The 27,521-nt window shown below is 42.0% G+C and overlaps 1 protein-coding gene across 3 annotated transcripts; it reads left to right on the forward strand.

The window, feature by feature from the left end:
- Window positions 1-2,318: 2,318 nt before the first annotated feature.
- tspan11 (tetraspanin 11) lies at window positions 2,319-15,306 on the forward strand. 3 transcript variants are annotated; one of them, XM_046379352.1, is made up of 9 exons: window positions 2,319-2,473; window positions 4,344-4,451; window positions 6,371-6,562; window positions 8,131-8,205; window positions 9,805-9,909; window positions 10,420-10,578; window positions 10,944-11,030; window positions 12,153-12,273; window positions 13,841-15,306. In XM_046379352.1, the coding sequence occupies exons 2-8, from the start codon at window positions 4,365-4,367 to the stop codon at window positions 12,225-12,227; spliced, it is 780 nt and encodes a 259-aa protein (XP_046235308.1). In that variant the 5' UTR covers window positions 2,319-2,473; window positions 4,344-4,364; the 3' UTR covers window positions 12,228-12,273; window positions 13,841-15,306. The 3 variants fall into 3 exon arrangements, with proteins under 3 accessions (XP_046235308.1, XP_046235310.1, XP_046235309.1); XM_046379353.1 differs by lacking the exon at window positions 2,319-2,473 and adding an exon at window positions 2,499-2,528; XM_046379354.1 differs by lacking the exon at window positions 12,153-12,273.
- Window positions 15,307-27,521: the final 12,215 nt, after the last annotated feature.

Below are 27,521 nucleotides of genomic sequence, written 5' to 3' on the forward strand. Positions count from 1 at the left end.
GGCACTGCTGTGAACTGAACCTTTGGCCTACACAAAACTATATCAAACTACTCACTAAAGTATGCAAAGAACAAACAAAATGCTTCAAAATGGTATTAATCCTCTGTGTAACTTAGTCTCATTCGTCATTTAAAAATATCTCTCAAGCGAGACTTTTTTTTTCTCCACCTATTCATATTAATTTTCTTGTATTCGCTCATTATGTTCGCACATCTTAAGCAATTGTCATCTTCTCTGTGCGCAGTTTAACCGTGGGACAAACACCCAGCTGTCTACCAAACTGAACAGGCACACATCCAAACAAACAGATGACCAAACTTGGCAAACATAATGTGAAATTTAAATGAATGGATGCATAACACTGCAGTAGCAAGTAGTCTTCCTGCTACTTTCTCTCTCTCTCTAAACCTCTTTCCTCTTTGTCACTCATACAACTGCATATCCACACACCAATGCACATTATGTTTGCTTTCGCCTTAATCAGTTTGTGTTTGACATGCATGCTCAGTCATGCCCTGCTTCTAACCCCCAGTGGGAGAAAGCATTAGAGGGCTTAGCAGACTACAAAGGATGAGTGACGATAAACAAACTACAGCAGAATGAGACTGGACACAGAGACACTGGCCAGGCATAGAAATGAGCTGGCTTTCAGGGAAAACCACATTTTTCTTTGTTCTACCATGTGTCACCTGTGTTAATATGAGGAAAATGGCAAACGGACACGCACTCCTACGATGGTGTCCTGTAGTATTTTTACGTTCTGGTTCGTCGAGGAAAACTTGACCCAACGGAAGACATCCTCTGCTAAGTAATGTTGCTTTGGTAGACTGCTTGTCGCCAGTCCAGGTGGCCGCTGCAGAGTTCCTCCCCCTGCAGCCATCATTTTACTCCTAACAGGCTGCAAGCTTATTGAATTACTGAAGTGGAAAAAGAGGTGAATACATGGTGAAGAGTCTGTTCTAAGAGAGAGGGTCTTGCTTGTGATGAAAAACCATGAATACGTGAAAAAGATTCGCTGAGCACATTTGGCTGGGGATGGTTGAGGGACACTGACCAGAGATCAGTTACTTTATAAGACATTTTTGGCTTTAATGTCATGAATACACATGTCTGTCATGATTCATTATTTCTCAAGAGTATGATGTCTGTATGTTTTGTTCTTGTTCTTTCCATTTTTTAAAATCACCTAAAGTATTATGAGTTTCATATATAGCTGCATTTTTTTGGTGATTAAATGATGTTTGACTTAAGAAAAAAAAAAAGTGAATACATCTAGTGTTGATCTGCTCACTGCTGAAATACCACATTACCATCTTCTCCTTTGGGGTCCCAGAGGCGCTCTGTTCTGTCATTTCGTAGTCTTTACATAAAGAAGAGCAACCAGAAAACGAATTGTTAGTCTCACTTGCTTGACTGGAATCCACAATAAGATGTATCCAAGTCAACAGCAAAAGCTTCTGCTGCACGAACATCCATTCACTGGCCTTGCAAAGAAAACGGTTTCACACTAAGTTTGAGGCTATGTTCACTGCAGTCTGTGCTTTTTCCTTCTTTACCTTTGTTCATTCATGACCACCTCATTGTGAAATTCTTCAGGGGATATGTGGTTACACTGTAACCAAGGTTGTGCCGTTAATGGCACGCTGCTATTCAGCCTATCTTGTGGTTGACTCTGTCAAGTGTGACCCTTTCCACAAGTTCACACTGCGCTGCCTTCAAGGAATTTCAGAAATGTTAAAACGAACAATTGTATTGTTTTCAGTATTGTATATAGCCCAATAATTGTACATCTTATTGATAGTTAATACATTTACAATTAAAATAGAACACAGTGTCAGCATTTATATTTTTTTATAACCGCAAAATGTACCACAACTTTGTCTGTCTACCTTCATGAAGTTATTTTGAGTGTGTGAGTGAGAAAGAGAGACACACAGGGAGAGAGAAGCATGTTTATGTTGCATAAGGCATTTAAATGGAACTCGATGTACATTACTGTTAATATCTATTACGTTTTGACCTTGTATTGATTGTTTTAATAGTGCTTGTGTCCACCTGCACAGTGGCTGCAAAAGGAAAGTTTCATAACAGTAGCAGACCTGAATAGATCTGGTAGGTAGAAAGAAAATCAAAGCATATCTTCTTTTTGAATGACAATGGTATGCGCGTTTCCACAGAAATACATCTAATAAAGACATACTATTGTCTTATCTGAAACAGGTTTTCTCTTGGGTCTTTGTCAGGGTATTATTTTTGAGCTGAATATAAACATATAAAAGTCAGATAAAACTCATGAACTTCAGAAATTCGAGCCTCACTCGAAGGCAGCATCAGCACAAACCTCCTGCCGGACACCCTGAAAGCAACAAGCTCGGCTGGACGAGACGCTCACTGGTGCAGTGCCGTACACTGTGATCTGACGGGAACGTAGCACCCAAACGGGGGTTGTTTGTCCTCATTAAACGGCCTTCTGGTGAGTATGTTCTTGGCTGGACACGAAAACGTTGGTTTGTCGATGCAACGGCAAGGTAATTCAGTGAAACTTTGTCCTGCGCATCAGCCACGCAGGTGTTTTTTGTTTTTGGGGATGCTCTAGCTTAACGTTACACCCTGTCCTGCAAAAGGGAGGCAAGAAAGTTTGGCTTACGGGCGTAATGTGCTTGATTTTATGTCCTGGTTCTTACGGTTGTGGAGACCCGCAGTGGTTACAGCCCGAAATCTCCGAGGCAGAGCATTTCATCCCAGAAGGAAGCATTTTAGCGGGTATCTGACGTTGGCAGTCGACACATGAATTAAGAGAAGTGGACATCCCAAGTAAACCGCTAGCTTATCTTAGCTACATTAGCTACGTGGTTTAAAAGATGTAGGTTATATTTAAATTGCACATATTCCACTATAATTGCACATTTAAAGAAGCTAGGAGCTGTCACAGGTGAATTTAATTAGGTGAGGACAAGACGAGAAGCTATTAGCTGTAACTTTCATATTGACAGTTCATGTATGAGTTAGTGGGATGTCCTGTATAGCATTTATTTAAGTGTAATTTTTCAATTCTTCTCCCTCAGTCTAAATGCTCATATGCATGGGTTTTGATCTTGGAGATATGGAGTTATTATTATTATGAAAATAAATTAAAATTGTGGGTCTACCCAAATCACAACAAATTAAAAGCATTTCCTTTCACATTAACAGTGCAAATAGCTTGGCTTTATGTGTCAGGGTCTGGAGACATCCATCTCTGAAGTTTCTGCTTTTACTCCTTTTAAATTAGTTTTGTAATCTTATTTATTTTCTGGTTATTTACCACATTGGGAAATTGTATTTTAAAGGTCAGCAATAATGTGTCTTTGTAGAAATAGGGCTTCAGTACTCAACAATAACAAGGTCTCTAGGTTGTTTATGTTCAATGCTGATGTTTAAGCCTGGTTAAATGTTATGAGTAATTCAACATTTTTCTGCCCAGACAAATGTGACCCAAATATGACAGTCCCTGGTCAACAAACATTAAACCTGCACTGTTTGCTTTGGTGCTTATCCACAGAGGGATACTGTGCGGATCAGTTTTATGGGTCTAAGTGCTTCCCACCTCATGGCCTTTTATTTACAGAACTGGAACTGTGCTCAGCTCAATTGACGATTCAGAGCTTTATGGTCTGTTCAGAGTGATGAATAATTTAAAGATGTGGTTTGTGGATATAACAAGAGGAGATGATATTGTGAACTCGGATGATGCATCACTGAACGACTGCTAAGATGAACTTGAATGAAGTCTTGCAGAAGACGTTTCAGTGAGCAAATTGTTCAAATTAAAAGTCTGAATTTGCAGTGTTGTGACAGAAATGTGATTTTTAGCTTGCTAGTAAGTTTTTTTTTTCTGTCATACTCAGGTGTACTACTGTGTGATCAGCTGTGTATTTGTAGCTTATTTGAAAAGGTAAAGTATACAAACTGCACGTGCTGGAAAGGGGACTCGACGTTGCAGCTGAGATGTAGTTCATGTTGTGACATTTGATAGGCAGCTGTATCCCTTTGCAAACACAGTCACCGTGATTGCTCTCACTTTCTGTGGCACACATTTTAAGCAGAGCTGTCAAAAGACAATAAGCTGAGCCTTGACATGTGTGGGTTTGTCGTGCTGAACTAATTTGGACCTGCACCAGTTACCTGTCAGTCTCAGTATTTGTGTGTCAGCTGCATTATCCTCTCATTTTCCTTGGATCTATTGCATTTGGTTTGCGGAAACCAAACTGAGACAGTATTTTTCTTTGTTTTTGCTTAGCAGCATAGGATTAAAATTTTGTTTCCTCTTCTTACATTGAGGAAAATAAATCCTGTCCTTTCAGAGCTGATCTGGAGCAAAGAAGATGTCGGCGGTTTATAAAGATGACCAGGAGGACTGGCTGACCGTGTGTCTCAAGTACCTGCTCTTTGTTTTCAACTTTCTCTTCTGGGTAAGTGAGAGCGGTAAATGTTGCCCTCTTGTTGACTGGATAATTTTGGCAGTTATCATCATGCAGGACCCATGTGAGGGCAATCAGCACAGGACTTTATCTGAGTGCAACACACATGCATGATGTTCACATTGATATTCCAAACGCTCCCAGTTTTGAAACAACTGCTCCAAGCCAAGTGTGAATATACCCGTGAATTCATTCCTCAGGTCTCAAAATGACTAAGTATCATGTGTAATCAAGTTTTTAAAGAACTAAAAGAGAGTAGTTCCAGTTAATTTTCACTAGATATGCTTTAGAACATGAGAAATCATATTTTTGTTTACTTTCAGACATAGTAAAAACGCTTTAATGCTCCTTTTGAAGCTGCAGACGGAGAGACATTGTAGGAGCTGTGTAGGAAGAGGGAGAAGATTAAGCAGAGCTCTGATTCTCTGAAATGGCTGACTTATGGACTTGGCCCAAAGTGAGTCATAGATTATTTAGGGCTTGTGAGTGTGCCGTGGGGAACAGTGTGTCACACCTGCTCTCTGGCACCACACTTTATGATACTGAAATTCACTGCAAAAAGAGTGTCTGCGGTCACTTTGAAACATTTTTAAAGTGTGAGAGAGCCAGAGACACAGATCTGTGTGTGAGAGAGGAGCAAGCTTTATCATCAGGCTCGGGGTTAACGCTGACCACCTTCAAATGATCTAACACACTCCTTTGGCATGTTTTTCATCACATCACCTATTTAGACTTAAGTTTTAAGAGCATCTTTTGCAAAATGTTGCTGGCTTTTTGTGCAAAAACATTTAGTTCATCATCAAAAATGTCAAATCTATAAATAAATAAACAAATCTATCTAAAAATATCAAAACTATCCACTTTGGTATGGACGCTGTGGATGAGATTGATGCAGCCCTGGTAAATAGCTTGTGTCGGGGATTGTAAGGGATATGTATTCAGTAAATGTTGATACTGGATTCAGATTGAATAAGTTACTATTGAGCCCCAAGCTTTTCCAAAGCCATGTTAGTTTAAAACACATTTTTGCGAACACCGTGGCCCACGCTTGGCGCAATAGTTTAAAACAGTTTAAGTATAAATTGAGGTTTTTATAATCCAGTTGCACTTATGTTTTAATCTTACTGAAGTCTACTTAAGTCTTAAATATGCTGTCATTTGGGCACAGTCGTCTCCCTGTTGGCCCTGCGTGTATCCAACTGGTGCCTCTTTGGTTGGCCGTGTGTCGTTGTGAGTTTGTGAATGTCGTTTTTGACGGAAATGGAATGGGAGGATGAAGGAGGAGACGCTCTGTGAGGCATTTCCTATCTGTGTGCCTTTGAAACTGATGAGAGGAACAGATCTGGACGCCACCCTTGGTCTGTTATCCAGGACTGCTTGTAAGGAAGTGGTCATTATGCCCTGATTCGACCTCTGACGTTACACCCCTGCTGTAGCTGTTATGTGTGTTTGTGTCCGGCCACTTGTCCCTGTTTCTCTTTCTGTTTCCTGTCTTTTCTTTCGGCCCCATCTTGTGCCCCTTTTCACTCCCTCCCACTGTTGTCCTCTTGTATTGTTGCCTTTTTGTGACTCATCCAGTAGCATTAAACTCACTTCCTCACTTGACACTTCCTGTCCTTCGAAGTGCTATGCTTTTTTTTTGTTTTTGTCTGGTATTTGTTTTTCTGTAAGATTGAGCGGACAAATTGGACACACTCAATGTTTTCACAATAAGTTCAAGTCATCTATCGATCCTTTCTCGTATAACCTTTTCACCAAGCTTTTATCGGGTCTTTGCATCTGTTTTTATTCTTTGAATCCCTCTGCTACACCCGTATTTAGTTTCACATTGTTTGTTTACACTTGTACTCTAATGTGTATATATATATATTTTTTTTACCCCTCCACCTCTTCTCATCCCTTTCTTTTAGGTGGGTGGAGCAGCTGTTTTGGGTGTAGGAGTCTGGACACTGGTGGAGAAGAGTGACTACTTGAGTCTGCTGGCATCCAGCACTTTCGCCATCTCTGCATACATCCTCATCCTGGCCGGCGGCCTGGTGGTGGTTACGGGCTTCTTGGGGTGCTGTGCTGTCATCCGGGAGCAGAGAAGCTGTCTGTCCACGGTGAGACCGGGGACTCGTGGAGGGGATTTGTACTCAGGTCTCCACCTTTGTGTTTGTACGTGATGAAGGAATGTGAATTTTAGCACAGTTTTAGCAAGAGTGCGTATTTAAAATCAGATTTTCTGGTCCTAGATTTTTGCGTCCGTGCTGAGAAGCTCGATGCTTGAAGACTTCTTTGCTTTCTGTGCACAACTACATACAACCTCACAACGTGGAATTCATCTGTTCTCTCCCTGGTCTGAAGTTCTGTCCCTGGATGCTGACAAATGGCTCTGACAGGACCCTTACTGTCCTCATTATTTTACAGAGACAGGGCCCAGCGGGAGAGAGGCAGGCAGGAGGTGAACCTTCACTGCCGCAGTACTATTTATAGGTCTATCTATCTACTGTTGATGGATGGAGCAATAGGAAAAAGAAACAGGCTTGCAGGAGTGACGAGGTAGATGCGTAGAGGATTCAGAATCTGTCGTCCATTTTGGATGATCAGCTGTATATATTTATAGATTAGTTCTGGGAGATTAATGAGAGATGCTAGAGAAGGGGTGAAGTTAGCATTTTGTGTGGGCAGCAGGCTCACTAACTGGATTTTTTTTTTATTTAATTTTGTAACCAGGAGATACAGAGCAGTCTGTGTTTCTGCCTGTTATTACTGTGATAACTGCAAAACAAAAGAGAATGTTTGCCTAAGTGTCATATTCATTCTGTGAGATCGTTGCTCCCCTGCGGCTGTTTGTTTGACCAGTGGTTTGTCGGTTTCCCGTGTCGCGCTGAGTGCGTTGCAGCATGTGTCTCTCCATAATGATCTTGAGTGAAGCAGCACTGTTGTCGCTGTCACAATGTCGTGTCCCGCTCTGCGACAGGTGGGGCCAATTAGCTGTGTGTGTGTGTTTGCATTACGCAGCATGTTTGTGGGGGGGATCTGAATCATTTTATGAAAAGTCACAAGTTTGTGCTCGTGTTATTTTAAGCTGAGAAAAGTGTAGCTATGATCTTGCTTATTCCGCAGCTGTGTGTGTGAGCACTCTGAATGTGTGGGTGATCTGTTGACTGCACAGTTTATATAACTGTGCTCTGCATTTCGGTACATACAATAGTGCTTATTATACCATTGCGGGCAAGGCCTACAATTAGAGCCACCAGTGTTTATTTTTTTTTATTGTCATTTTTGTTTTTAGCTGCTGATTTGTTTGTAGTTTTAGTCAATTACACTGATCTGTTTCGTTATATTCCTTGTTTTAAAATGAATGTTTATGCAGTTTGGGATGATTAATACTTGAATCACCGTAATTCAGTGTTTTGCCAAGATGGTGTTTTGAAGTTAATTATGATCCAAAGCAGAGCTGCTTTAAAGCAGCATGGAGACTTCTTTGATACCCGAGAGAAATCTGATTCCACGGCCTGTCAAATAGATTTCTGGTTGTGTTTATTGTGTGACATCGCCATCTGTGTTAGAAGTAACAGATGCAGCACAATGGCAGTTGATGAAAAGTTTTTATTGAGCCGTCACGAGTGTAGACAGCTTCAGATGGGTTATACTACTCTCACTGACTCTGTCCTCTTATCCACAGTATTTCTGCTTCCTGCTGTTGATCTTCTTGATTGAACTGGTGGCTGGCGTACTGGCTTATGTCTACTACCAGAGGGTAAGTGGTCACTGCTTAGGTTAAAACTATTAGTTTGGAATGATGAACGATGATCACTGTATTTACCTGTGCACCTGAGTGTTTACCTGCAGCATTTTTTAATATTAACTCACTTACATTTTTTTGATTTACTTGTTTCGTGGTTTACTGCACTGGATGAAAGAGTTAAAAACCTTAATGTTGCTGTCCATATGCAGCCGTCGGACCAATTTATTGTGATGTGACTTGCAGTGTGCAGTCACATCACAATAAATGTGCAGCGAGTGTGTTTTCCTGAAAGGATGTAATTGCATTTCAGGTTTGAGTGTTACGGATTGTGTTTGGCCTCTTGGTTCGCATCGAAGACCAACACTTTGTTAAAAATTGCAAGTTCAAGGCCCTGCAGTGAAGATACTTCTGAACATACTCATTTGACAAGATGGCAGATACTAGAGAAATCAGACCGGGGCAAGAAAGAAGTTTATCCTCGAAAGTAATACGCATAATGATTTCTGAAAAATCCTTATAATACAGTCATTTTTCCTGTTTTTTTTCTTCTTTTTGTATGCTCTCCCTGGGTGCATGCTCTGAATGTGTGGTATCTCTCCGACTCACTTATTTTGGTGCTTATGCTTAAAAATCACACTGAGGCTGATGATCAGCTAAGATGTTTGATTTCCACTGTTCTTCAGCCACCTCGCTGCTCTTCTTCAGGCAGGTGTTAAATTGCCTCTCGATTACCTTGTAATCTGTCTGTGATTTTTTTTGATGACTGAATTCATCAAGCTGCTTGGACACGGACCTCAGAGCCATCATTATATTCTCTGAGGATGTTGGCAATGCCATTTGTCCACTAGTGGTAGATTCATTGCCATTCATCATTTTTTCTTTTCTCCCCAGTGGCCTTTGTTCTGTCTCATAGGACATGGACGATGAGTCACAGGAGAATCTACAGTAGATCTTTTAGCTTTGCTTTTCCTTTTCCTTTTTCTCTGTGAATGTGTGTTGTCACTGTTTGCCACCTGCACTAAGCATTATGTTCAGCATCTGGAGTTCATCTAACACATACACACACACACACACAGTTCTTAGGATCTTGTTATCTCACAAACGTCCTACCGTCAGCTAAGACTGCAAAGAGCACCTTGCTATCTGTGGGCAAGCTCAGAGAGTTATTGTGATGGAAAAGGGCTCTCAACAGGATAGAATCACTTTAAAGATAAGACTACTCATTTTCTCTCTGCGTCTTGTCTCTTCTGCGTGTGCGCATGTGTGTGCGCAGACATATACACACACATGAAAAGCCGTATTTAAAGTCTATTTTTTGCAGTGTGTTTTCAGTCACAACACTCACAGGTGCGTGGGAGTCGCTATCTGTCTGTCTTGCCCTGATCCTCCAGTCTTTTTCTTTATCTTATCAGCTTATCACTTCAAGACTGCCTCACCTTATAGTCCCTGCCCCTGTGCATTTTTCATTTCTATTCTTTAGGTATTTGATGTGTGATAAACGAAGCAGTTCGTGGCTAGAAAACAAATTCTGTTCTTTCCTATAAACAGCCCCCCACCTTCTCTGTTCCTAACTGTGTGTCTGCTGTCTTTCTCTTTGTTCTTCACATCCAGCTGAGTGAGGAGCTGAAGCAGCATCTCAACCAGACTATGACAGACAACTACAACCAACCAGGGAAGGAGGCCATCACAGTAGCTGTGGACAGACTACAACAGGATGTATGGACTGTATTTACAAAAGCCTCTTGTTTGGTTTATGTAAGATTATATGCTGAGGTTTTCTTCAGCTTGTATGTTCAAGTAGAGTTGGTGTTATAAAGTTTCCCTCCACAGCTCAGTCTGCAGCTACCATATGTGAAGTAGTTTTTAAATTATGCTGAAATTCAGGAGGAGAAATTGCTCATAGCTCTGTGTGATCCGTTGGGGTTTGCTCAAAGTATTGTTCCAGAAATGACTGGTTAAATAGCCACAGCTCAAGTAATTTTGCAAATGTCCCTGAGAGGAATGAACGGCACTCGGTTGAGGTGCAAGAATTGTCAAAGTTTACAGAATACTAATGAGGAGGTGGTTTGAGCCCAGTATATTAATCTGAGTTTTCAAACTTTTCAAAACTGGCCTAGCCATTATGAAAAAAAGCGAGATTTGTGCTTTTCTAACGCATGACAATGCATGATAAGTGCATGACATCATGTATCCAAACCCATTTGCTTTCCTCTTTCTGTCTCCCAGTTCAAATGCTGTGGCAGCAACAACTCCCACGACTGGATGGCGAGCACGTACATTTCATCAGGTTCAGCAGAAGGCAGGGTGGTGCCCGACACCTGCTGCAAAACCATCACCCCTCACTGTGGCAAGAGGGACCACCCCTCCAACATCTACAAGGTGGAGGTCAGTGAACTGCACGCTGCTGGGAAGTAGAAACGCTAAATGACGAGCACCATAGTCAGTCTGATTGCCACCATGAGACAATATCACTTGTATAGCTTTGAACGCTTAGGTGGAGTTTTAGAAGCCCCTCGGTTTCTTCTTGTTGCTCACAGTGCACCACCTGTGTAATGATGAGGATACACCCTCAGAGCAAAAACATTTCTTCATGAGGTTGGAGTATACCAGCTATAATAAACCCACATGTTGCCTGCCGGATGTTTGCAGTTTTAAAATTAGCCATGCTGGATATGGTGAGGCTGATGGACATCTGTAGTGGTACGTATGGTCTATTATATTCTAACTTTCAGCCTTTCGCTCTGCTGCAGGGTGGTTGCATCACAAAGCTGGAGCAGTTTCTGGCTGACCACCTGTTGGTCATTGGAGCTGTGGGAATCGGAGTGGCTTGTCTGCAGGTAAGTAAAATATTAGTTGTTGAAGAAGCAGCATGCTATTCTGCTGTCTTCATCCTGAGTAAACTGTACTGTATATAAGCCCAATAATCATTTTATCTAAAAATGAGATACTGCTTGTACCGTTTTGAATGAAAAGCTGCCCTTTTGTTGATTAAAACCTTACTAAACCCCAGACAGATGAGTTTTTATACTTCCATTACTGAAAATGTACCATAGCTGCAGGTCAGCAACCTCTAAATGTACCCTTCTTTTCATCTCACCATAGTCTTTCTGTTGTCATTATCAGATTTTTTTTTTTTCATTACTGTTATTTGATTCATCCCAGTCTGAGATGGACCGGAGCTTTTAAGCCTTTTTAAAGGGTTGCTTTTCTACAGTTCTGTGCTGGATGACAGTCCTCTTACAGCTCTGCACCACCTCTTTGTAAATTAACTTGAGGGAAACTTGAAACCAACCAGACCAGCATTGATTCATCTCAGCAGTGTTTGTAAGCCAGATATCCCCTTTAATACAAACCATTTCACATGCTGGCCAAACTGAGCAGCTTTCAGCAGCGTAACAGTTTCGTTGGCTGCATCACTGTACTGTTTTGTTCTCATGGCGTGATCTGCTCGACACTGAAGTCATGTAAAGTTTGGGAAATAAAAATAAGAGACCATTAAATTTCTCAGTCTTTACGACTCACCTGAAAAGTAAATTGTGGACACATTCAATCACGATGTGAAATCATCAGGTTGCCCCTACTCCAGCATATGTTTCCTTTCCTTTAGTACTGTAGGTGCACTTTATGTCTTGTCTTTGTCAACTATTCCAGTCTGTTTTGATGCTAGTATGCTTTCCTGTCTCTAGTAACTTTAACTCACTGAAATAATGTAGATTTGATTTGTTGAAATTCATATTAACTCAGACTAGTTGTAGTTTTCTTCATTAATGTATGGCACAAATTACAAGATTACATGTGTGTCTTGTATACCACACTAACCAATCTATGGTGAACTGCACTGTATGTCTTTTTGTCTGTGTGTGTGTGTGTGTGTGTGTGTGTGTGTGTGTGTGTGTGTGTGTGTGTGTGTGTGTGTGTGTGTGTGTGTGTGTGTATATGTGTATATGGTGTCACTGTAGCTGGTCGGGGCAGTCTTGACAGCCTGCTTTATCTATCTGCTCTATAAAGAAGAGGAGGACTTCAGTACGTTGTGATTTAGCTCTAGAGCAGCTTTGTGGTTTAATCACCTGGAGAGACAAGGTTGGAGAGCCCTGTGGAAATTTCATATCTGACTGCATGTTTGTCCTTGTGTAACTGTCTGCTCTGTGAACTCTGTGGGCTGCATGTGTGCTAAATGAACATTTTCCAGTTCTGACATTATCTTTTGCCTGGTGTGAAGCATGCAACTGCCTGGCTTTGGCTGCATATTGCAGATTGTTGCTCTGCATGCTGTGATAATGGGCTGTGATAACGGTGAAACGCATCACGGGAAAGTCTTGATTAATCAAAACTGCTTCTGCACAATGATGTTGAGCAAGAGTCCAGTTCTGTATCTTTTATACAGCAGTGCTTCATTCTGTGAAACACCTATGCTGGCAAGAAAACGACCACAATGAGATGTTCTTTTACAATATATATATAAAGCTTTTGCTTTATATTCCTAATGGAAGTTTTCCTTTAAATTAACATTAACATCAGGATTCTCTGCATTTTTGTAGTAAGATGGTAAGTGGGGGTATAACATACACCTCCTCATAGTTTATCCTTCACGAATAGCATTGGTGTTGTTGCTATAGTTACGTGCATCAATGATAAATTAGGCTATGGTGATCATTGTGTCTTATGAAGAGTGATTCGAGGAGAAATGATTGACTGGAGCTCCGTTGCCCACATATGCAATTTTAATAGACACCTGCCATCCATCTGGGGAGAAAAAGTATTTTCTCTCTTGTTTTACACGGTTACATCACTCACTTTTGTATCAATGTCCTCTGAAATTAGGCTTCAAGAAAGCAGAAATTCACGCTGTTTTTTTTCTCACCTTTCCTCTCATATCATGGTTCTTGAGCCAAAATGTTGTGCTTCTACATATCTGTCACTGGTTGTGCTGGAGAGGGGGGGGGGATTTAAAAACCTGCCAGGAGATTGTGACGAGTCGATACGCTATGGCTCGATAATGCTTTCTCACAGGGCTTTTAGAGACTCAAAGATTGAATCTGGGCACTTGCCTGTTGATCCATCAAGCCGTGCAGGCCCAGTGGCTGAAGTCAATACCTATCCCTGCTGTTCTTACTTTATTTTCCTCCCTTTCTATAGTAGTGCAGAGCAGACTGCTTCTGTAAATCATGTTTTGTTGGTTCTGTCAGGTTTGGCGTACATCTATGAACACACCCTGGTGCCAAGAGATTACAGCATTAGATCATTTGCCTTTAGAGACGTAGAAACCACCAGATGAATTTAAAACAGCAGTGTCAGTTTATATAACTGACACTGTTTTGTTTAATAGGACCTCATATTGGAAACTCATTTAGACGTTAAAGACTTGACCCCTTTTTTTAGTTTTGTTGTTAATGTTGGTATTCGTGCGTGTGTTTTCTTTTTTAACCCATTATCATCACCGCATTTTGCATCTGCTTGAGCAAGCCTGTGCGCACACACATACTGCTGCAGTAACTGCTGTGTGACCCCTGACACTCCCATGGTAACCAGCTCCACACCCCATCAGCTTTAACCCCTCTCTGTCCACACAGTCAGTAGCATTCAGGGTTCCTGCAGCCTCCCATGGTGACTAAGCAGTGCTTTTTGACCTAACACTTCCTGTTTTCAGATCTGTGGGATGGTGTTCACCAGCTGCTTGTACAGAAGGATCAAGATGGACCCTTACTGAGCACGCCGGGCCCCCCAACACACCACCCTCAACAGTCACATGGAGCATTGACCTACTGACAGCTAAATTTCAACCTCTGAATCTGAGTCTGAACTCTGACCTGGCGATCTAAGCCAAGCGCACAGACACATTTTAGGTCTACAGAAGTCAGATTTATGAAGTGAAATTGTGCTTTTGACCAGCTAGGCTGATTTTTGGTTCTGTTGTACTGTGTTGCACATATGTTACGATGTGCTTTGACCCAGGCTTATCTCATCTCTGATAAATGACTCTAATCTACTGAGACCACATGTCTTATTTGTTTGCATCATTGCCTTGGCTTAGATGCATGCTTCAGTTTGGGCAGGATTAAAAAGGGGACATTCATACATAATGATCCTAAATTATTTGACATGTTTAAACTGTTTTTGGTCATTGCATTACCTGAGTAAGCTGACACACGCTGGTGTCACCGTTGACAATGAAGAAAGTTAATTTATGGTAATATGAACACAATGTGCCTCTTTCACACCTCTGCTGGTAAATGATTATGTATTAATTCTATGCCTGAAATGCTTAACAGGGAGCTGACAATACACTTTGACAAACAGCAGCATTTGTAATCTACTGTATTTATATTTATATTTATGTTTATGTCTGTTCCAGAAAATAGCATCACTGAATGTTGAACTGAACACCAGTGGTAATACTCAACCATATGTCTGCAAACATCAAAATATTAATACAGGCATTCTAATAAGTAAAGGAAGAAGTGAATGCCATTTTCTCAAATGGTTGCCAAATCCCTGAATTTGTAACTCCACCTAGTGGCTGGCACTGGTCACATACCATACAAAGTGTGCTTTAACTACAGTATATGCCTCACAAAAGACATTAAAGATACACATTACCTCCTGTGAATTTTAGTTTTATTTTCTCACTTTCCTTGACATACTGAGGTTTAATCCTCTACAGGGAAGAAACTGACATCTGTGAGAGCCAAAGAAAACTGCTGTTTTCATGGCCTAATTCATCAACTGCAATAGGTTTTCCCCGTAGACATTAAAATATGGACGCTGTAGAGGTGATAATTCTTGCCTTGGCTGTTGTTTATCATTAAGAGGAATACATTTTCTCTGGATACGCTTGGTTCTGTTTCAAAGATCATAAAGTGAATGATCCATTTGACATTTTTGAAATCCTTTGAAACAATACAAAATCATTGCCAAAACTCGGTATGCTGTAAAGGGACTTAGAGTTTATGTTTTTTTTCTCCCCTCACTGATTAAGTTACTAATGAAGGGTGCTAAAGTATGTTGATGGTTTTTGATGAGATACTGATGTAACATGGACATGTGCTCCAACTACTGACTACTGCTGTTCAATTTATTGATATGAAACTTCATAAATAAATGTATTAAAACATTGCTGGACTAAGAAAATTTCACTGTGATAATGAAACAGTTTGCTATGATGTTGCGATTGCTGTTTGTCAGGGCTCTATCTGATGAGATTATAATCCTTTTGTTTGGGGGGGGGCTTTATGTCAAGTCAGTTTTTGTATCACGGCCAGCATCACAAGTTTGTCCCAGAGGGCTTCACAGCTCGTGCGGCATGTGACATCTCTACAGCTTGCGAAGTGAACCACTAGAGGGAGACAGTGATTTGCCTTTTGCAGCAGTGTAGGCTTGGAAACCAGTTAATGGTGACATTCACTAACAGCAGAAGGAGCCTGATTGTTTTGTCATGTTTGTAAAGGATCAGTTTTGAAACAGCTGATGTGTTTAGAGATCCTGTCTCAGATAACCTGCATGTGTCTTCTTTTTACCTTTTAGAACCAAACTCTGCTCTTCTACTTACTGTAAGACAAGCTTAGCATTGCACTTCAACTGAAATGATTTATTTGATAAAAGCAATTCACTTGTCTGTTCTTGATAAACTTTGCCTTCTGATTGCACACACGTGTTAAAATCAGTTTGCTCTTTGAAATAACTATTCTCGACCCGTGTTTACGGCTCAAGTTTCATGTAAATCTCTTTTTTTTAAGCTGTCTCGCCCTGTATTTACTCAGTACAGAATAAGCAGTGTCAAAGTCTTGACAGATACTGGTTGCATTTTCATGGAGTGTGTGGGCTCCAGTTTGGGAGAACATTTTGAAAGCTCTTGTTATGTGTGGGGTCTCCCCACAGTTCCACATCGGAAAATCTTGTAGGGCTCCCAGTTCAAACCACACTTATTCATGATGCAGTGGAGTTTTGTGTGGTTTTAGGGTCTTGTTGAGGCAGAGCCTCTATATATCAAATACTATGCCATGCACATAGATTGTGCTTGACTGTTTGTGCTGTATTGTTCCCATATGACCTAACTATTTGTCTTTGAAGCACAACTTTTTCCCTTCTTCTTTGTTTCCCCGCATCTCCAGATTACTTACAAGACAATGTGTCGGTTCAGAGCGATCTATCATAGTCACCCATTTAGGGAAAAAGGCAGAAAGTTTTAAAAGAGTTTGGATGTTTTCCAGCATTTCGGCTTGAGCGAGGCTGCAGAGTCTGTCAGTCCCTTTGTCTTCATCAGCTATAGGAGGATGGCTCTCATTTCCTGCAGATGTCACCCATGTTAGGAGCCAGAAAAAGGGCACACTGACATTGACAAGACAGAGACACACACAGGTTGCGCACATTAGCATGCGGTTAACACCCTTTGCCAGAGGAAACCAATGAGGGAGAATTAGGAGCAGCTGGAGATTCAGCACTCCCATGTGTGGAGGCCTCTCACACACACACAAACACACACTGCTTAACACCCTCCTTTCTCATCACATTCTAGCCGTAAGGGTACTATTTCAATAGGACAACACAAGAACACATGTTAGAGTATCATTTATCTGTTGACTGTGAACGTCTGTTTGCATGTGCAGACACCAGGTACAACACACAGGAATTCGTGCAGATTTACCCGAAGGACTGCACAACTTGTTCCATGACTGAGCAGAAACAAAATGTACTAAAGGTTCCTCTAAATTCTAAATGAAGCCGTTTACTTCTGTACAGCGCTGTATATTTCCCTTTGCATGTCAGTGTGCTATCATACACTTGAGTTATGGGTTTTCTGTGTCTATAAGGCATATGTTTAGCTCTCATAAAACGGATTCTGGCATAGCAACACGCTATTGTCTCAGTAAGTGCACCTGTATTTAATATGCGCAGTAATACTTAAGGCTTCAGTTGTGGTGATGGAATAGTGCAGTGCTTGTAGCCAAATAGATGTATGGGAAAGGATTTTGTAAGACATTTTGTGCTGAATGTAACAAGCCTGAAGGTTCACAAGTGTGGTTAAGAAACTGTGTCAGCATGGTTCTTGAAAGCGCTTCAGTCCACACATCTTGTGTTGAGATCAGGAGGACAATAAGTGTGTTGTTCTGAAACCAGGATTACATCAGTGTCCGAGCATTGTGTTTTTGTTTGGCCATTGGAGCTGACTACACCTGCGTGCATGTAAACACTTAGTGCAGAATGACTTTGAAGTTAAGTCCATCACAATTACAGACTCCGCTACAAAGGTGGGCCAGATTAGGTTCAACGTCACTTAGCATTTGTCATCTATTAAAGGGGGTCTGGAAATGAACTTCAAAGCAACGTGACAGTCATCCAAGGTCTCAGAGTGGCTGAATTTTGTATGCAAAGTTCAGCTGCATTTGCTAGGAAAAAACAAAGCTACAGAATTACACAATAGCTGAATTTAAATTAACACTATGACAGAGATTATCTGTCCAGTGTTGCCAACATTTAACTGCTCACACATCTAGTAGCTCCAAAAATGTGGTAATTCAAGTCCAGGCTGTGTTTGGTCCAAAGCAGAACAAATAGTTCATCAGAACTATTTTTGAAATACCTTAATTACCTTCATGCTCTGTTTCACCACTCAACCAGTTGGAGTCTGGCCTGCAAAGCATTAGCTCTGGCCATAAATGTGTTTGACAGATTTCTACGTGGATCAAAGGTGTTTGGAAGGAGGTGGCGTGCGTAGGCATCAGCAGCAGCCTCAGCACTGGACGTCCAGGCTCAAGAGCCTTAAGACCTGCATGCCGGCATAAATTGAAACGTAATATCTGTCCATACTTTTGGCATGTAGAAATGAACGTATTTACCAACATGGGTGTTTTATTCTGCGTTTAATTGCCCATCTACCTCCTAAGATTTGTGGCATTTTGTGTGACTTTGTTCTAGTTCAAGTTCCCTTTGGGATTAATAAAGTACTCTGTCTGTCCATCCATTCAGTATCTGTATGTGTGTCCGTGCCTTCAGATGCAAAGGTCTCATTATGCACTAAATCAACTGGAAACCCCTGCAAATGCAGCCAACACTGCTGTTCCACGTTAAGTTAGGGTGCCAGTAGCTGATTTCTTCCAGTGTGTGTTTTGATAGTTGTTTCAGGAGAACTTTAAATCTTAAAGCAGTAGTTTCCAACCTTGGAGCTGACTATGACACCATCAGGGACTTGAGTGACATCACATTCTAAATACACAGACAGTTTTGCAGCTATAGCAGCTTCTACTCTTCCAGAAAGGCTTTCCACAAGATTTTAGAATGTTTCTGTGGGAATTTTTATCCATTCATGCAGTGGAGCACTTGTGAGGTCAGGCACTGATGTTGGACCAAAAGGCCTGGCTCACAATCTCTGTTTCAGTTCATCCCAAAGGTGTTGGATGGGGTTCAGGTCAGGACTCTGTGTGGGCCAGTCAAGTTCTTCCACACCAACCTGATCCAAATAAGTCTTTATGGAGCCTTGCTTTGTTCACTATCATGCTATAATAAAAAAATGACCTTCCCCAAACTGTTGCCACAAAGTTGGAAGCATAGCATTGTCCATAATGTCTTGGGATACTGAAGCATTAAGATTTCCCTTCAGTGGAAGTCAGGGGCCGAGGCCAACCCCTGAAAAACAGCCCCATAAAGATGTGTGTCTGGATACTTTTGTCTATATACTTGATGTATCATGCTATCTGTGACTAGCGGCTGAAAGCAGACAAAACTTTAAGGGGTCATAAGCCAAAAGAGTTGGGAGCTGCTGTCTTGAAGCGGAGTATATGTTTGACTGTGTTTGTCTTGAATGACTGATCTGCTGTGATGAATGCCAATTGGTCAACTAAACCCATTGTTTGGCAGTTTATTAAATGTCCCCTTTAAAACTTAAGGGTGTGGAAAGAAGACATGACAACTTTAAGTTTAACGCTTGTCTTGCTTAAGATGGAGAACATGTTAATTTAATAAGACCCAGTCCCAGTTGTGAACCACATCATGTCACCTCGTGATTTGAAATGACGCCTGAGAGTGCATCGCCCAGACCCTTAAATGTTTCTCACTAATTTCCAGTACCCCCACAGTTGAGAAAGCTGTGGTTTCTGAGGTCTGTGTGTGTGTTTGTGTGTGTGTGTGTGTGTGTGTGTGTGGGAGGGTCTTTGTCCATGGGAGAATGAGTTTAGATGGAAACAAAAGTGTTCGGAAAGTGTTTCAAGGCAGCGTGTCAAAAGCCTGCTGTCTGATAATGATGATGAGTGTCATGTTGATGAGGGTGTTGACTGATACTGAGCAGATGGTCGAGTGATGGCAAAATTACACAACCGCTTTGTGATGTATTGCGCAGGTACCGTAACGGTACCTGGTGAAACGGCGATAAAGCAGGAATTTGTATAGAAATGGAAATGTGAGAATGATGTCCCCTGTCTGTGCCCTCTGACTGAAACCTCTTGTGAAATATGAAGTCAGGAGTGATGTCATATTGTGTACTTGACCAGCATCAACCACTTTGATAGATACTGACAGTTAAATTAGCGTGCTTACATAATCTCAGTTTGTGTATCAGTGTGTTTGTGTAACACCCATTCTTTGTGCTGGATAAATTGCGATTTGTGGTACGTGATCAGATTTGCTTACATTACGGCTGTGCTTGTTTCCCCAGCGTGAGTCAACGAGAAGTGTCTGTCGGGTCAAAAGAATGTGTTTCAAAGTGATGGATGTGGTGTTGCTTATATGTGGTAAAGTGGGCCAACAAGGCTATGAAGTTTCATGCTTCAAGTATGTCAGGAGCCCCGGACTTAAACGTGGCTTCTATGGCGATGTTAAACTTTAATCTGTGTGGGCTGTGTTGTGTTTCTGTTCAAAGCGACGGTTGGAGTCTGTAAACTTTTACAGGCCGGCTGCAGTCTGTCCCTACAGCCTTTAGATTGTCCTGTCAGGTGGTTAGCATGCACAAACAAAAGACAAACATACTCTGCTTTGTAGAGTTTTACGCATTAAAAAGCCTCTTAAACAGAGCACAGCTGCAACAATTTGTTTGCAAAAATAGTTTTATTACAAAAGACTGTATTTTGTGTTTGTATGTGTTTGGCTTATGCACTTTTTGGAAGTGGTGTGTGTGTGTGTGTACACATCCAACCCACGTATGCAGTCTTGCGTTTGCTCGTGAGAATTCCACATGATATCAGTAACATCTACCTTTCCGTCCAGTGGAAAACATGAGAGTTTTTCAGAAATGAAGAGCAGCGGTGTTGGTTTAATCACAGAGCTGTGAGCTGGAAAGGATGCAACTTTAGCACGAAAGCAGATTAGCCTGTCGATTTGTGTTTGTTTACGCTGTAAGATGAATAGGAGAGGAAGAAGCGGATATGATATGTGGAGGGAAAGTGTATTTATCACAGTCAAAGAAAAGGCAGAGGGTAGAAGAAAATAGCGTGAGAGGAAGTTTTGCTTCTCCTGAGATTGATGGCACGGAGGGGAGCATGGGAGCGACCTTGACTTGGTCGTGAGAGTGGCGTGAGCTCGGAGGAAGAATCCGAGAGAGAGAGTTTGCAATCAGTAAACAGGCTCTCTCAGTGCCCTTTGGGAAGTAAACACTTAAACAATGTGGTGCTGTGCCATTACAGCGCAAGGCCTTGAGAAGTAAGAAAGAAGCAATGAAGACAGATGGCAAATTGGATGAAAGGGAGGAGAAAGATGTTTGGACTTTGAAATGTGCAAAATTCAACAGAGGATTGAGACTAAATGAGCACAGGCATCATACTGTGATGCACATTCTTTGTTTCAGAAAAACAGACTCATTTGCCGAATGGTGTTTTCACAAAACTGTAGGCAGCTTGTGAAACCGTTTTCCAGATTCCTGCTAAGTTTATTACTTGTTTTCTGTGGTGTACAGAACTTTAAAACTTTTGTTTTCTTGCTGAGGCGAGACACTTCTTGGTGAGGTCTCACATCACCTGGAATCTCTTCTGCCAGTCGTACCAAAATCTAAATGTGTTGTGCAAGTCATGAAATCGTGTCACTTAGTTTGAATTTCTGTCTGTGTCAGATTTTGACACATAAAGCTTTTGCCTGTTATGTTAATCCTAATACAGATGTGCATCACATCCATCTCATCCATTCAGCTTCTGCAGCATCTGTCATCACTCATATCAGCCATTACTGTGTGAATTACCAGCTGATCCAATCAGAAGAATGTAAACCAAGCATATGGATCTCCTCCTGTCGTGGTTCAGCAGGAAATTACGTGTTTACTAAAGCTAATATTCTAATTGACGGTTTCATGGCAACAGTGCACTTGGGGTGTTTATTTTTATGTTAACCTTAATGTGTGTATAATTTTGACATTTATGAAGCTGTTTTGGAAACATAAACACTGTGTTGTATTTCACGGGAGTGTGACGTTTATGCAGCTATAGAAGCACCAACCGTACTTTTCTTCACTGTGGAGCCGAAGGCGCATGTCAGGCTTTAAGGTGTGCAGCTGTACAGTCTTTACATCCGGATACCCTTTTCAACACAGGCTAGGATGAAACATGTCTCAATGAATCAACATTTGTCCAGTTATCCAGCGAACATGATTTTGAATGTTGCAGTCGTCTGTCTTCGTGGCTGCTGCATCCCATCTGTGAAACAGGCCTGGGAAGAAAATGATTACAAGCTGATGTCATTTGTAAGCAAAGATAGATTCAGGTTCACGGTTCTCATGTAAAGGAAAAAAAAAACTCCCCAGTACGCCTGCATGAAGAAACTCAGTACTGGATACCTTATTCAACTACTGAAGGGCTGTCGGGAACTTTGAGTTTACCCACCTGACAGTTGGGAGCAGGAAAAATACGTTGGCTAACGTTCAGCTGCATGCACCATTAAGTCTTACAAATGTTAGTAAAATCTGCACTGCCAACACTCTAGTGATCCTAAAACAACATTATTTGTCCTGATTTCATAAAGAGTGGTGATTCTTTGTACTGTATTGCACTAGAGCTGGTTTTGTTCAGTTCAAAAGACTTTGGTTTAAATAATAAAATTCCCATTCTTTACCTACATTTTGATTTGCACAAAATGTTGTATCTGATGCTCACTGTAGTTTGCCTTATGTTTTATTTGAACATCATAATAAGAAAATATGGTCTGAGCTTTCATGCCTTAATGGAGCTGATCTTTGAAACCTGAAGACGTTTCAAAGCGAAGACCTTTGGATGTTGACTCTTCCTTTTGGTTTGCCCTCTCAGGTGATTTGTAAGCTACACGGGCAAAAGATTTATCGGTGACAGTCTGAACTTTGTGTGTGGTTTGGTGTACAGACAGTTCAGCAGACATTTGTAAGCTGTGTCTTCTGTGCGGCAAGGAAAGTTTCACCAATGCTGTGACCACAGATGAGTGTGTGTGTGTGTGTGTCCGTGTAAAGGAAACTCTAAACCATCGCACAGACACTCAGACAGAAAGATACACACTTGTTGTCCTCTGCCAAAATAGGATCCACACTACACGTAACACAGAACACACATGCCTCGCATTACTCCTGGCGTCTTCCTTGCTTTTCATAGCGAGTTGTGTAAGTTTTTGTGTTTCCAGGCTTATCTATCCACATGTCCACACATGAGAGACGTATCCCCTGAGAATACGATTTGCTTTGCTACTTAGACTAAAGTGCCGGATGGAGACAGCATTAGACATTAAAATAACAGGATTAACATACGGTAAATTGACACGCTGAAGGCTTGAACATAACCCACATGCAATTCTCCCTTTATCCACCAGATGGACTCTGTGCTCAAATTGGCCGCTTTGGCATAGAGCAGGCAGGACTCCCTCCCTGTCGGAAGTGCAAACCTTCAACTTGGACTGATGGCTGTGATGATAGTGTGCATCGTTTGCAAACATGTGAATTATGTCTTCAGCGGTCCTCAATATAACAAGAACAGACTTTCACATAACATCCTGTGCATCTAAAGAAATTAGAAGCTGTTTGTTCTCTGTACTTGATTTTTCTGGCCATGGTATTTATTGTGCTCATTTATGGTGCTCAGAGAATGCTCTGTAGAAAATGAAAATAATCATGTGGTTATGAATAAGTAATTGTGGGTTTTTTTTCCCACAAGGAACAAACAGAAACAGATGCAGGGGGCAAGTTCACATGGGCACTAAAACAATCACCATGGAGACCAGGATTTCAGTGTGTGTGTGTGTGTGTGCTTTGTGTGGTAAGCACATGCATGTACAGGCACATGTGTGATGTTTCGCAAAAACTGACCCGTTGTCTATTACAGAAGCGTCTCTCTGCTTAACATGCCTCCATTTGGTGAGCTAAAATCAACGATGTGCGTCTCTGGCCAACTGGTGTTGTGTGATGATAGAAGAACACTGGTGAGGAGAAAAACAGGGTAGGTGTTAGTGATCATCAGGCAAGCACAGAGATGAGATCTGAAGGCAGAATTGTCTTCATGAATAGCAACAGCCTCGCAAAAGCTCCCTTGAATCGATTCCTTAAGCTTGTTGTTTGTGACCACTCGTATTGAACTGATTCTACCAACTGACGACTCAGTGACAAACATATCTAAGATACAATCTGGGAATCCTCTCGCAAAAAACCCCCCAAAAAACTATTGCTTCTCCCAGACACTTATAGACACGCTTCCATTTTAATTCAATATAACCACAGTGAGCCTCTTGAGACAAAGAGTGTCACAGCCTGCTGCAGATTTCTGCCAGTGCTCATTATGCAATCCTAAGCTTTGATAATTCCTCCAGTGCACAATTTAATTAGAAACACATGGCCCTGAGATCGCAGAGGAGTACAGAGCTTCTAACGTCTATGCAGCCTGCGCCATGAGTAATTGTTTCTCCCTCGCTTGTGCCGAGCCATTTTTTAACCTGCTGACAGCCAGCAAGCAGGAGGAGGAGGAGGAGGAAGGAGAGGAAGATGACGGGGAGTAAAGATATGAGGTTAATGAATCCATATCTTGGGTTTTTAATGTTATTTGGCTGTAGTGAACGTATATGAAGGAGCTGCGAGAAGCAGAGACTTTAGATGAAGAGGCCAGTTATATACCCCCATTTTCTCCCTTCTCTCCTCTTAGCCAGAAGTTGTTAGGAGTGAGGGAGGTCCCAGGTGAGCTACAGACCGATGGAGGCTGACATCATGACAGGACACTTCATCAAAGCCTGCAGAGGCTGTTTGGAAACATGCCCGGGCTAAGGAAGAACTGTTACAGCTTCTCCTATATACTGCCAGGCCGTGCACAAACTCTCTCCACTTCGGCAGACATCGAAACATAGTGATAGGTCATGTAATGTGTGTGTGTGTGTGTGTGTGTGTGTGTGAGGGAGAAAGACAAAGCGTAGTCATTCTCTGTCACTCTGGCCAATTGAGGACATCTTGTAGACATTTAATCTTATTCCATTACCTGTCGCCCCTTTCGCTCTTCATTTCGTGTAATTGACTTGTTGCTGTGGATATTAAAGTGCTTTCTGTCCCTTTTTACTTTTTGAAAATGTGTTTTCTCACTCTCTCAGGATGGATGATTATACAGCTGAGGGCTGATTCGATGAGAGTGTCAAGTCATCTGCTAGTTGAACTGAAATCATAGAGCATAAATAGCTGTTGTGATGCTTGCATCTGTATTCTCTTGTATCTTGTATTAATCTCTTGTAATAATGAGTTTGAGATTATTTCTTCATAATAAATATGGATAAATGGCACATTTGATGACATGGCTGAAATAATTAGTAATTTAATTGACAAGTTAATAGACAGAAATGTGTCATCGCCCCCCCCCCCAAAAAAAAAATAAATAAATAAAAATTTCAGCTTCTTAAATGTGAGAATCTGGAGATCTTTGGATTTTTGAAAATAATCAGATTTTTGGATTTTCAACTCGAAGGCCGTGTTGCAGCCCGCAATTACATTACTGAACTGAATGACTGTAACACAACGCCGTTCTTTGTGAGAAGTTCACACATTTCCTTCGAAGCGTCCGTGGGCAACACTGAGGGCTCAAAGTTCTATTCTTGGTGAGCGGATTTCTACTTGTCATTCATCCTCGTGTTGAACTTTGCCACGCTGTGTTCCATGCCTGTCTCTTCTTTGTCAGATGTCAGTCATTCCTGGCCAGCTTGCGATGCCCTGCTGGGTGGTGTGTAAGCTGAACTCGAATGCCCACAGCTGTTCGCAGCCGTTTTAGATGGAAAAGTGGAGGGAGAGGAAAGAGAAAGGAGAGCGGAATTTGACAATCAATTGGCTTCTCAAAAGTCCCCTCAAGCCCTCTCTTCGTCTTTCTGTCTCTCTGTCTGTCTCTCTCTCTCTCTCTCTGTAGAATAACCATTAGGCCGCTGTGGTTGGAGTTGCAGCTCACATGACTCAAATGCTCCTCTGTGGGAGCTAACCGTTTGGCACCTCTCACTTGTGGGTTGGTGATGCCATGGATCCGGGGGCCCCTCGTTGTCATCGAGAGCCGGACTCCGGGCTGATGTCACAAAACTGGCGTTGTCGTGAGCTCGAGCCGCTGACGGACAGCTTGGTGTGTTTGTATGGCACAGATGGTTGGGGATGGGCAAGGAGGAGGAGCAGGAGGAGGAGGAGGAGGGAGGGGGGGACTTGGGTGCCAGCATGGAAGGCGTCTTATCGAGTGGTGCCACATGCGGGCTCTGATGTGCCATTGTGACAGGACGTTTTTCTCCCTTTCATCTAATTTTGTCTCCTATTGTCTGTTTTTCCCCGTTGTACCTCTTCGCCTCATCCTTTAAAGTCATTAATTAATTTCTTTTTGGCCTGTGTTTTTTTTTTTTTCCACTCTTGCTTGTTCTTTGTCTTTCTCTCTTTGTCTTCCTCTCCTCCCTTTATCTTTCCTCTATCTCTTTCAATTTGCCAGCATGTTTGTGGTGGTTTATCTAAGTCTCTCATCAGTGCTTTCTTTAGTTCTTTCCTGTCTCCTCCATCTCTAATTGGAATGCTTTTTAATCCTTCCCTTTGTCCTTCCCTCGGCTCCTTGTGTATTGTTACCCTCTCTTCCTCTCTTCCTCTTTTCCTCTCTCCTTCCCTCCATCCCTCCTGTTCGTCTTTGTCTTTGGAATTGTGTCTTTTTCCCCTTTGTGTGCTCTGACAGGCCTCTTCCTCTCATTGATAGTGATGGCAGGCTCAACTCCACTCCATAATGCTGCAGAAATTTTTCCCACTGGAGACCCCACTGTTGCTGCTGTTGCTGCTGCTGCACTCCCCAGCATCCGTTTAAAAAAAAAAAAAAAAAAAAAGAGAGAGAGAGAGATGGCGGACCCCCCCCCCCCCCACATCATCCATACTTCTCCATTTCCTCTCCCTCTGCCAAGCTTCTACTGTTCAGCAGGGGAGCGGTTCAACAAAACTGGTTTGTTTTGAAGAGTCACTGGGCCCCAGCCTCATAGAGATTAATGCTGAGACAGACTGGGGTGACATTTATGAGGCATGGACTGGAGAAGAGGATAGAAGAAGGAAAATGGTACTGGGTAATGGTGTCATAGCAAATGCGACCCTTTGCTGACGCACACTTCAGAAAGAAGGCTTTTCAGAGACATAATGAGGCCTAAAGGGTGCTTGGTGGACGCAGAAAGAGGCCACATCTGGGCGTAAAATGAAGTCACCATCACAAAGAGCAACGCTTGCATTTGTTGGTGGGCATTCTGATCGATGACGACAAACTCCAAGCCAGCCGAGTGTTCAAATAACTTAATCAAATAATTCATTTCTCAGCCCTTTGCCCAGAGTAACCATTAAAAGCATGTATCGACATAGACTTCAGTTGAGTTAGAAGTGATCACTGTGCATACGCGCACACACACGGCAGTCATGAATGCATCCATAAATGTCTCCAATTAAATCGGCCTTCCACAGAATGATGAATACTGCTCAATATCTTTTAAAGGGTGTTTACTCTCTTCTGCTCACTAACATGCACAGCACATTGCCACAAAGCATTCTGGGAGAGATGTTATCAATATAGGGCCAAATTAGAATGGATCTGCCAAGAATAAGAAACACGCACACGGTTCTCTCGTCGCGCCGTGCTCCATCACTCTTCACAGTCATGTTATCAATGGGGCCGAGGCAGCGTAGCCGAGCTGCTATCCATTCTCATTACTGACGTCGTTGTCCATTGCTGCTGCTACTTCCTCTGTGTCCGCCAGAGGCTGAGGGCGGGAGGCAGTTAGAAGCGTTGGTGGAGTGGATTTGCAGTAGTGTTGAAGGAAGGCTTTAAGTTGCCATGTTGTTTGCATTGGGATTAGGACTTTTAGTGTGCGGCCTTTGGCTGAACTTAAGTAATGATGAACCTGTGCACTCGTGTTTGCACAAGCATCACTGTGGATAAAAACTT

The sequence above is a fragment of the Scatophagus argus genome, chromosome 22, assembly GCF_020382885.2.
Source record: "Scatophagus argus isolate fScaArg1 chromosome 22, fScaArg1.pri, whole genome shotgun sequence".
NCBI classification, from domain to species: Eukaryota; Metazoa; Chordata; class Actinopteri; family Scatophagidae; genus Scatophagus; species Scatophagus argus.

Excerpts from the sequence above, each read along its gene's own strand:
- tspan11 (XM_046379352.1), top strand. The coding sequence starts at position 4,365 with ATGTCGGCGGTTTATAAAGATGACCAGGAGGACTGGCTGACCGTGTGT. Across the intron at positions 6,563-8,130 it reads AGAGAAGCTGTCTGTCCACG|TATTTCTGCTTCCTGCTGTT; the intron begins GTGAGACCGGGG and ends TCTTATCCACAG. Across the intron at positions 8,206-9,804 it reads CTTATGTCTACTACCAGAGG|CTGAGTGAGGAGCTGAAGCA; the intron begins GTAAGTGGTCAC and ends CTTCACATCCAG.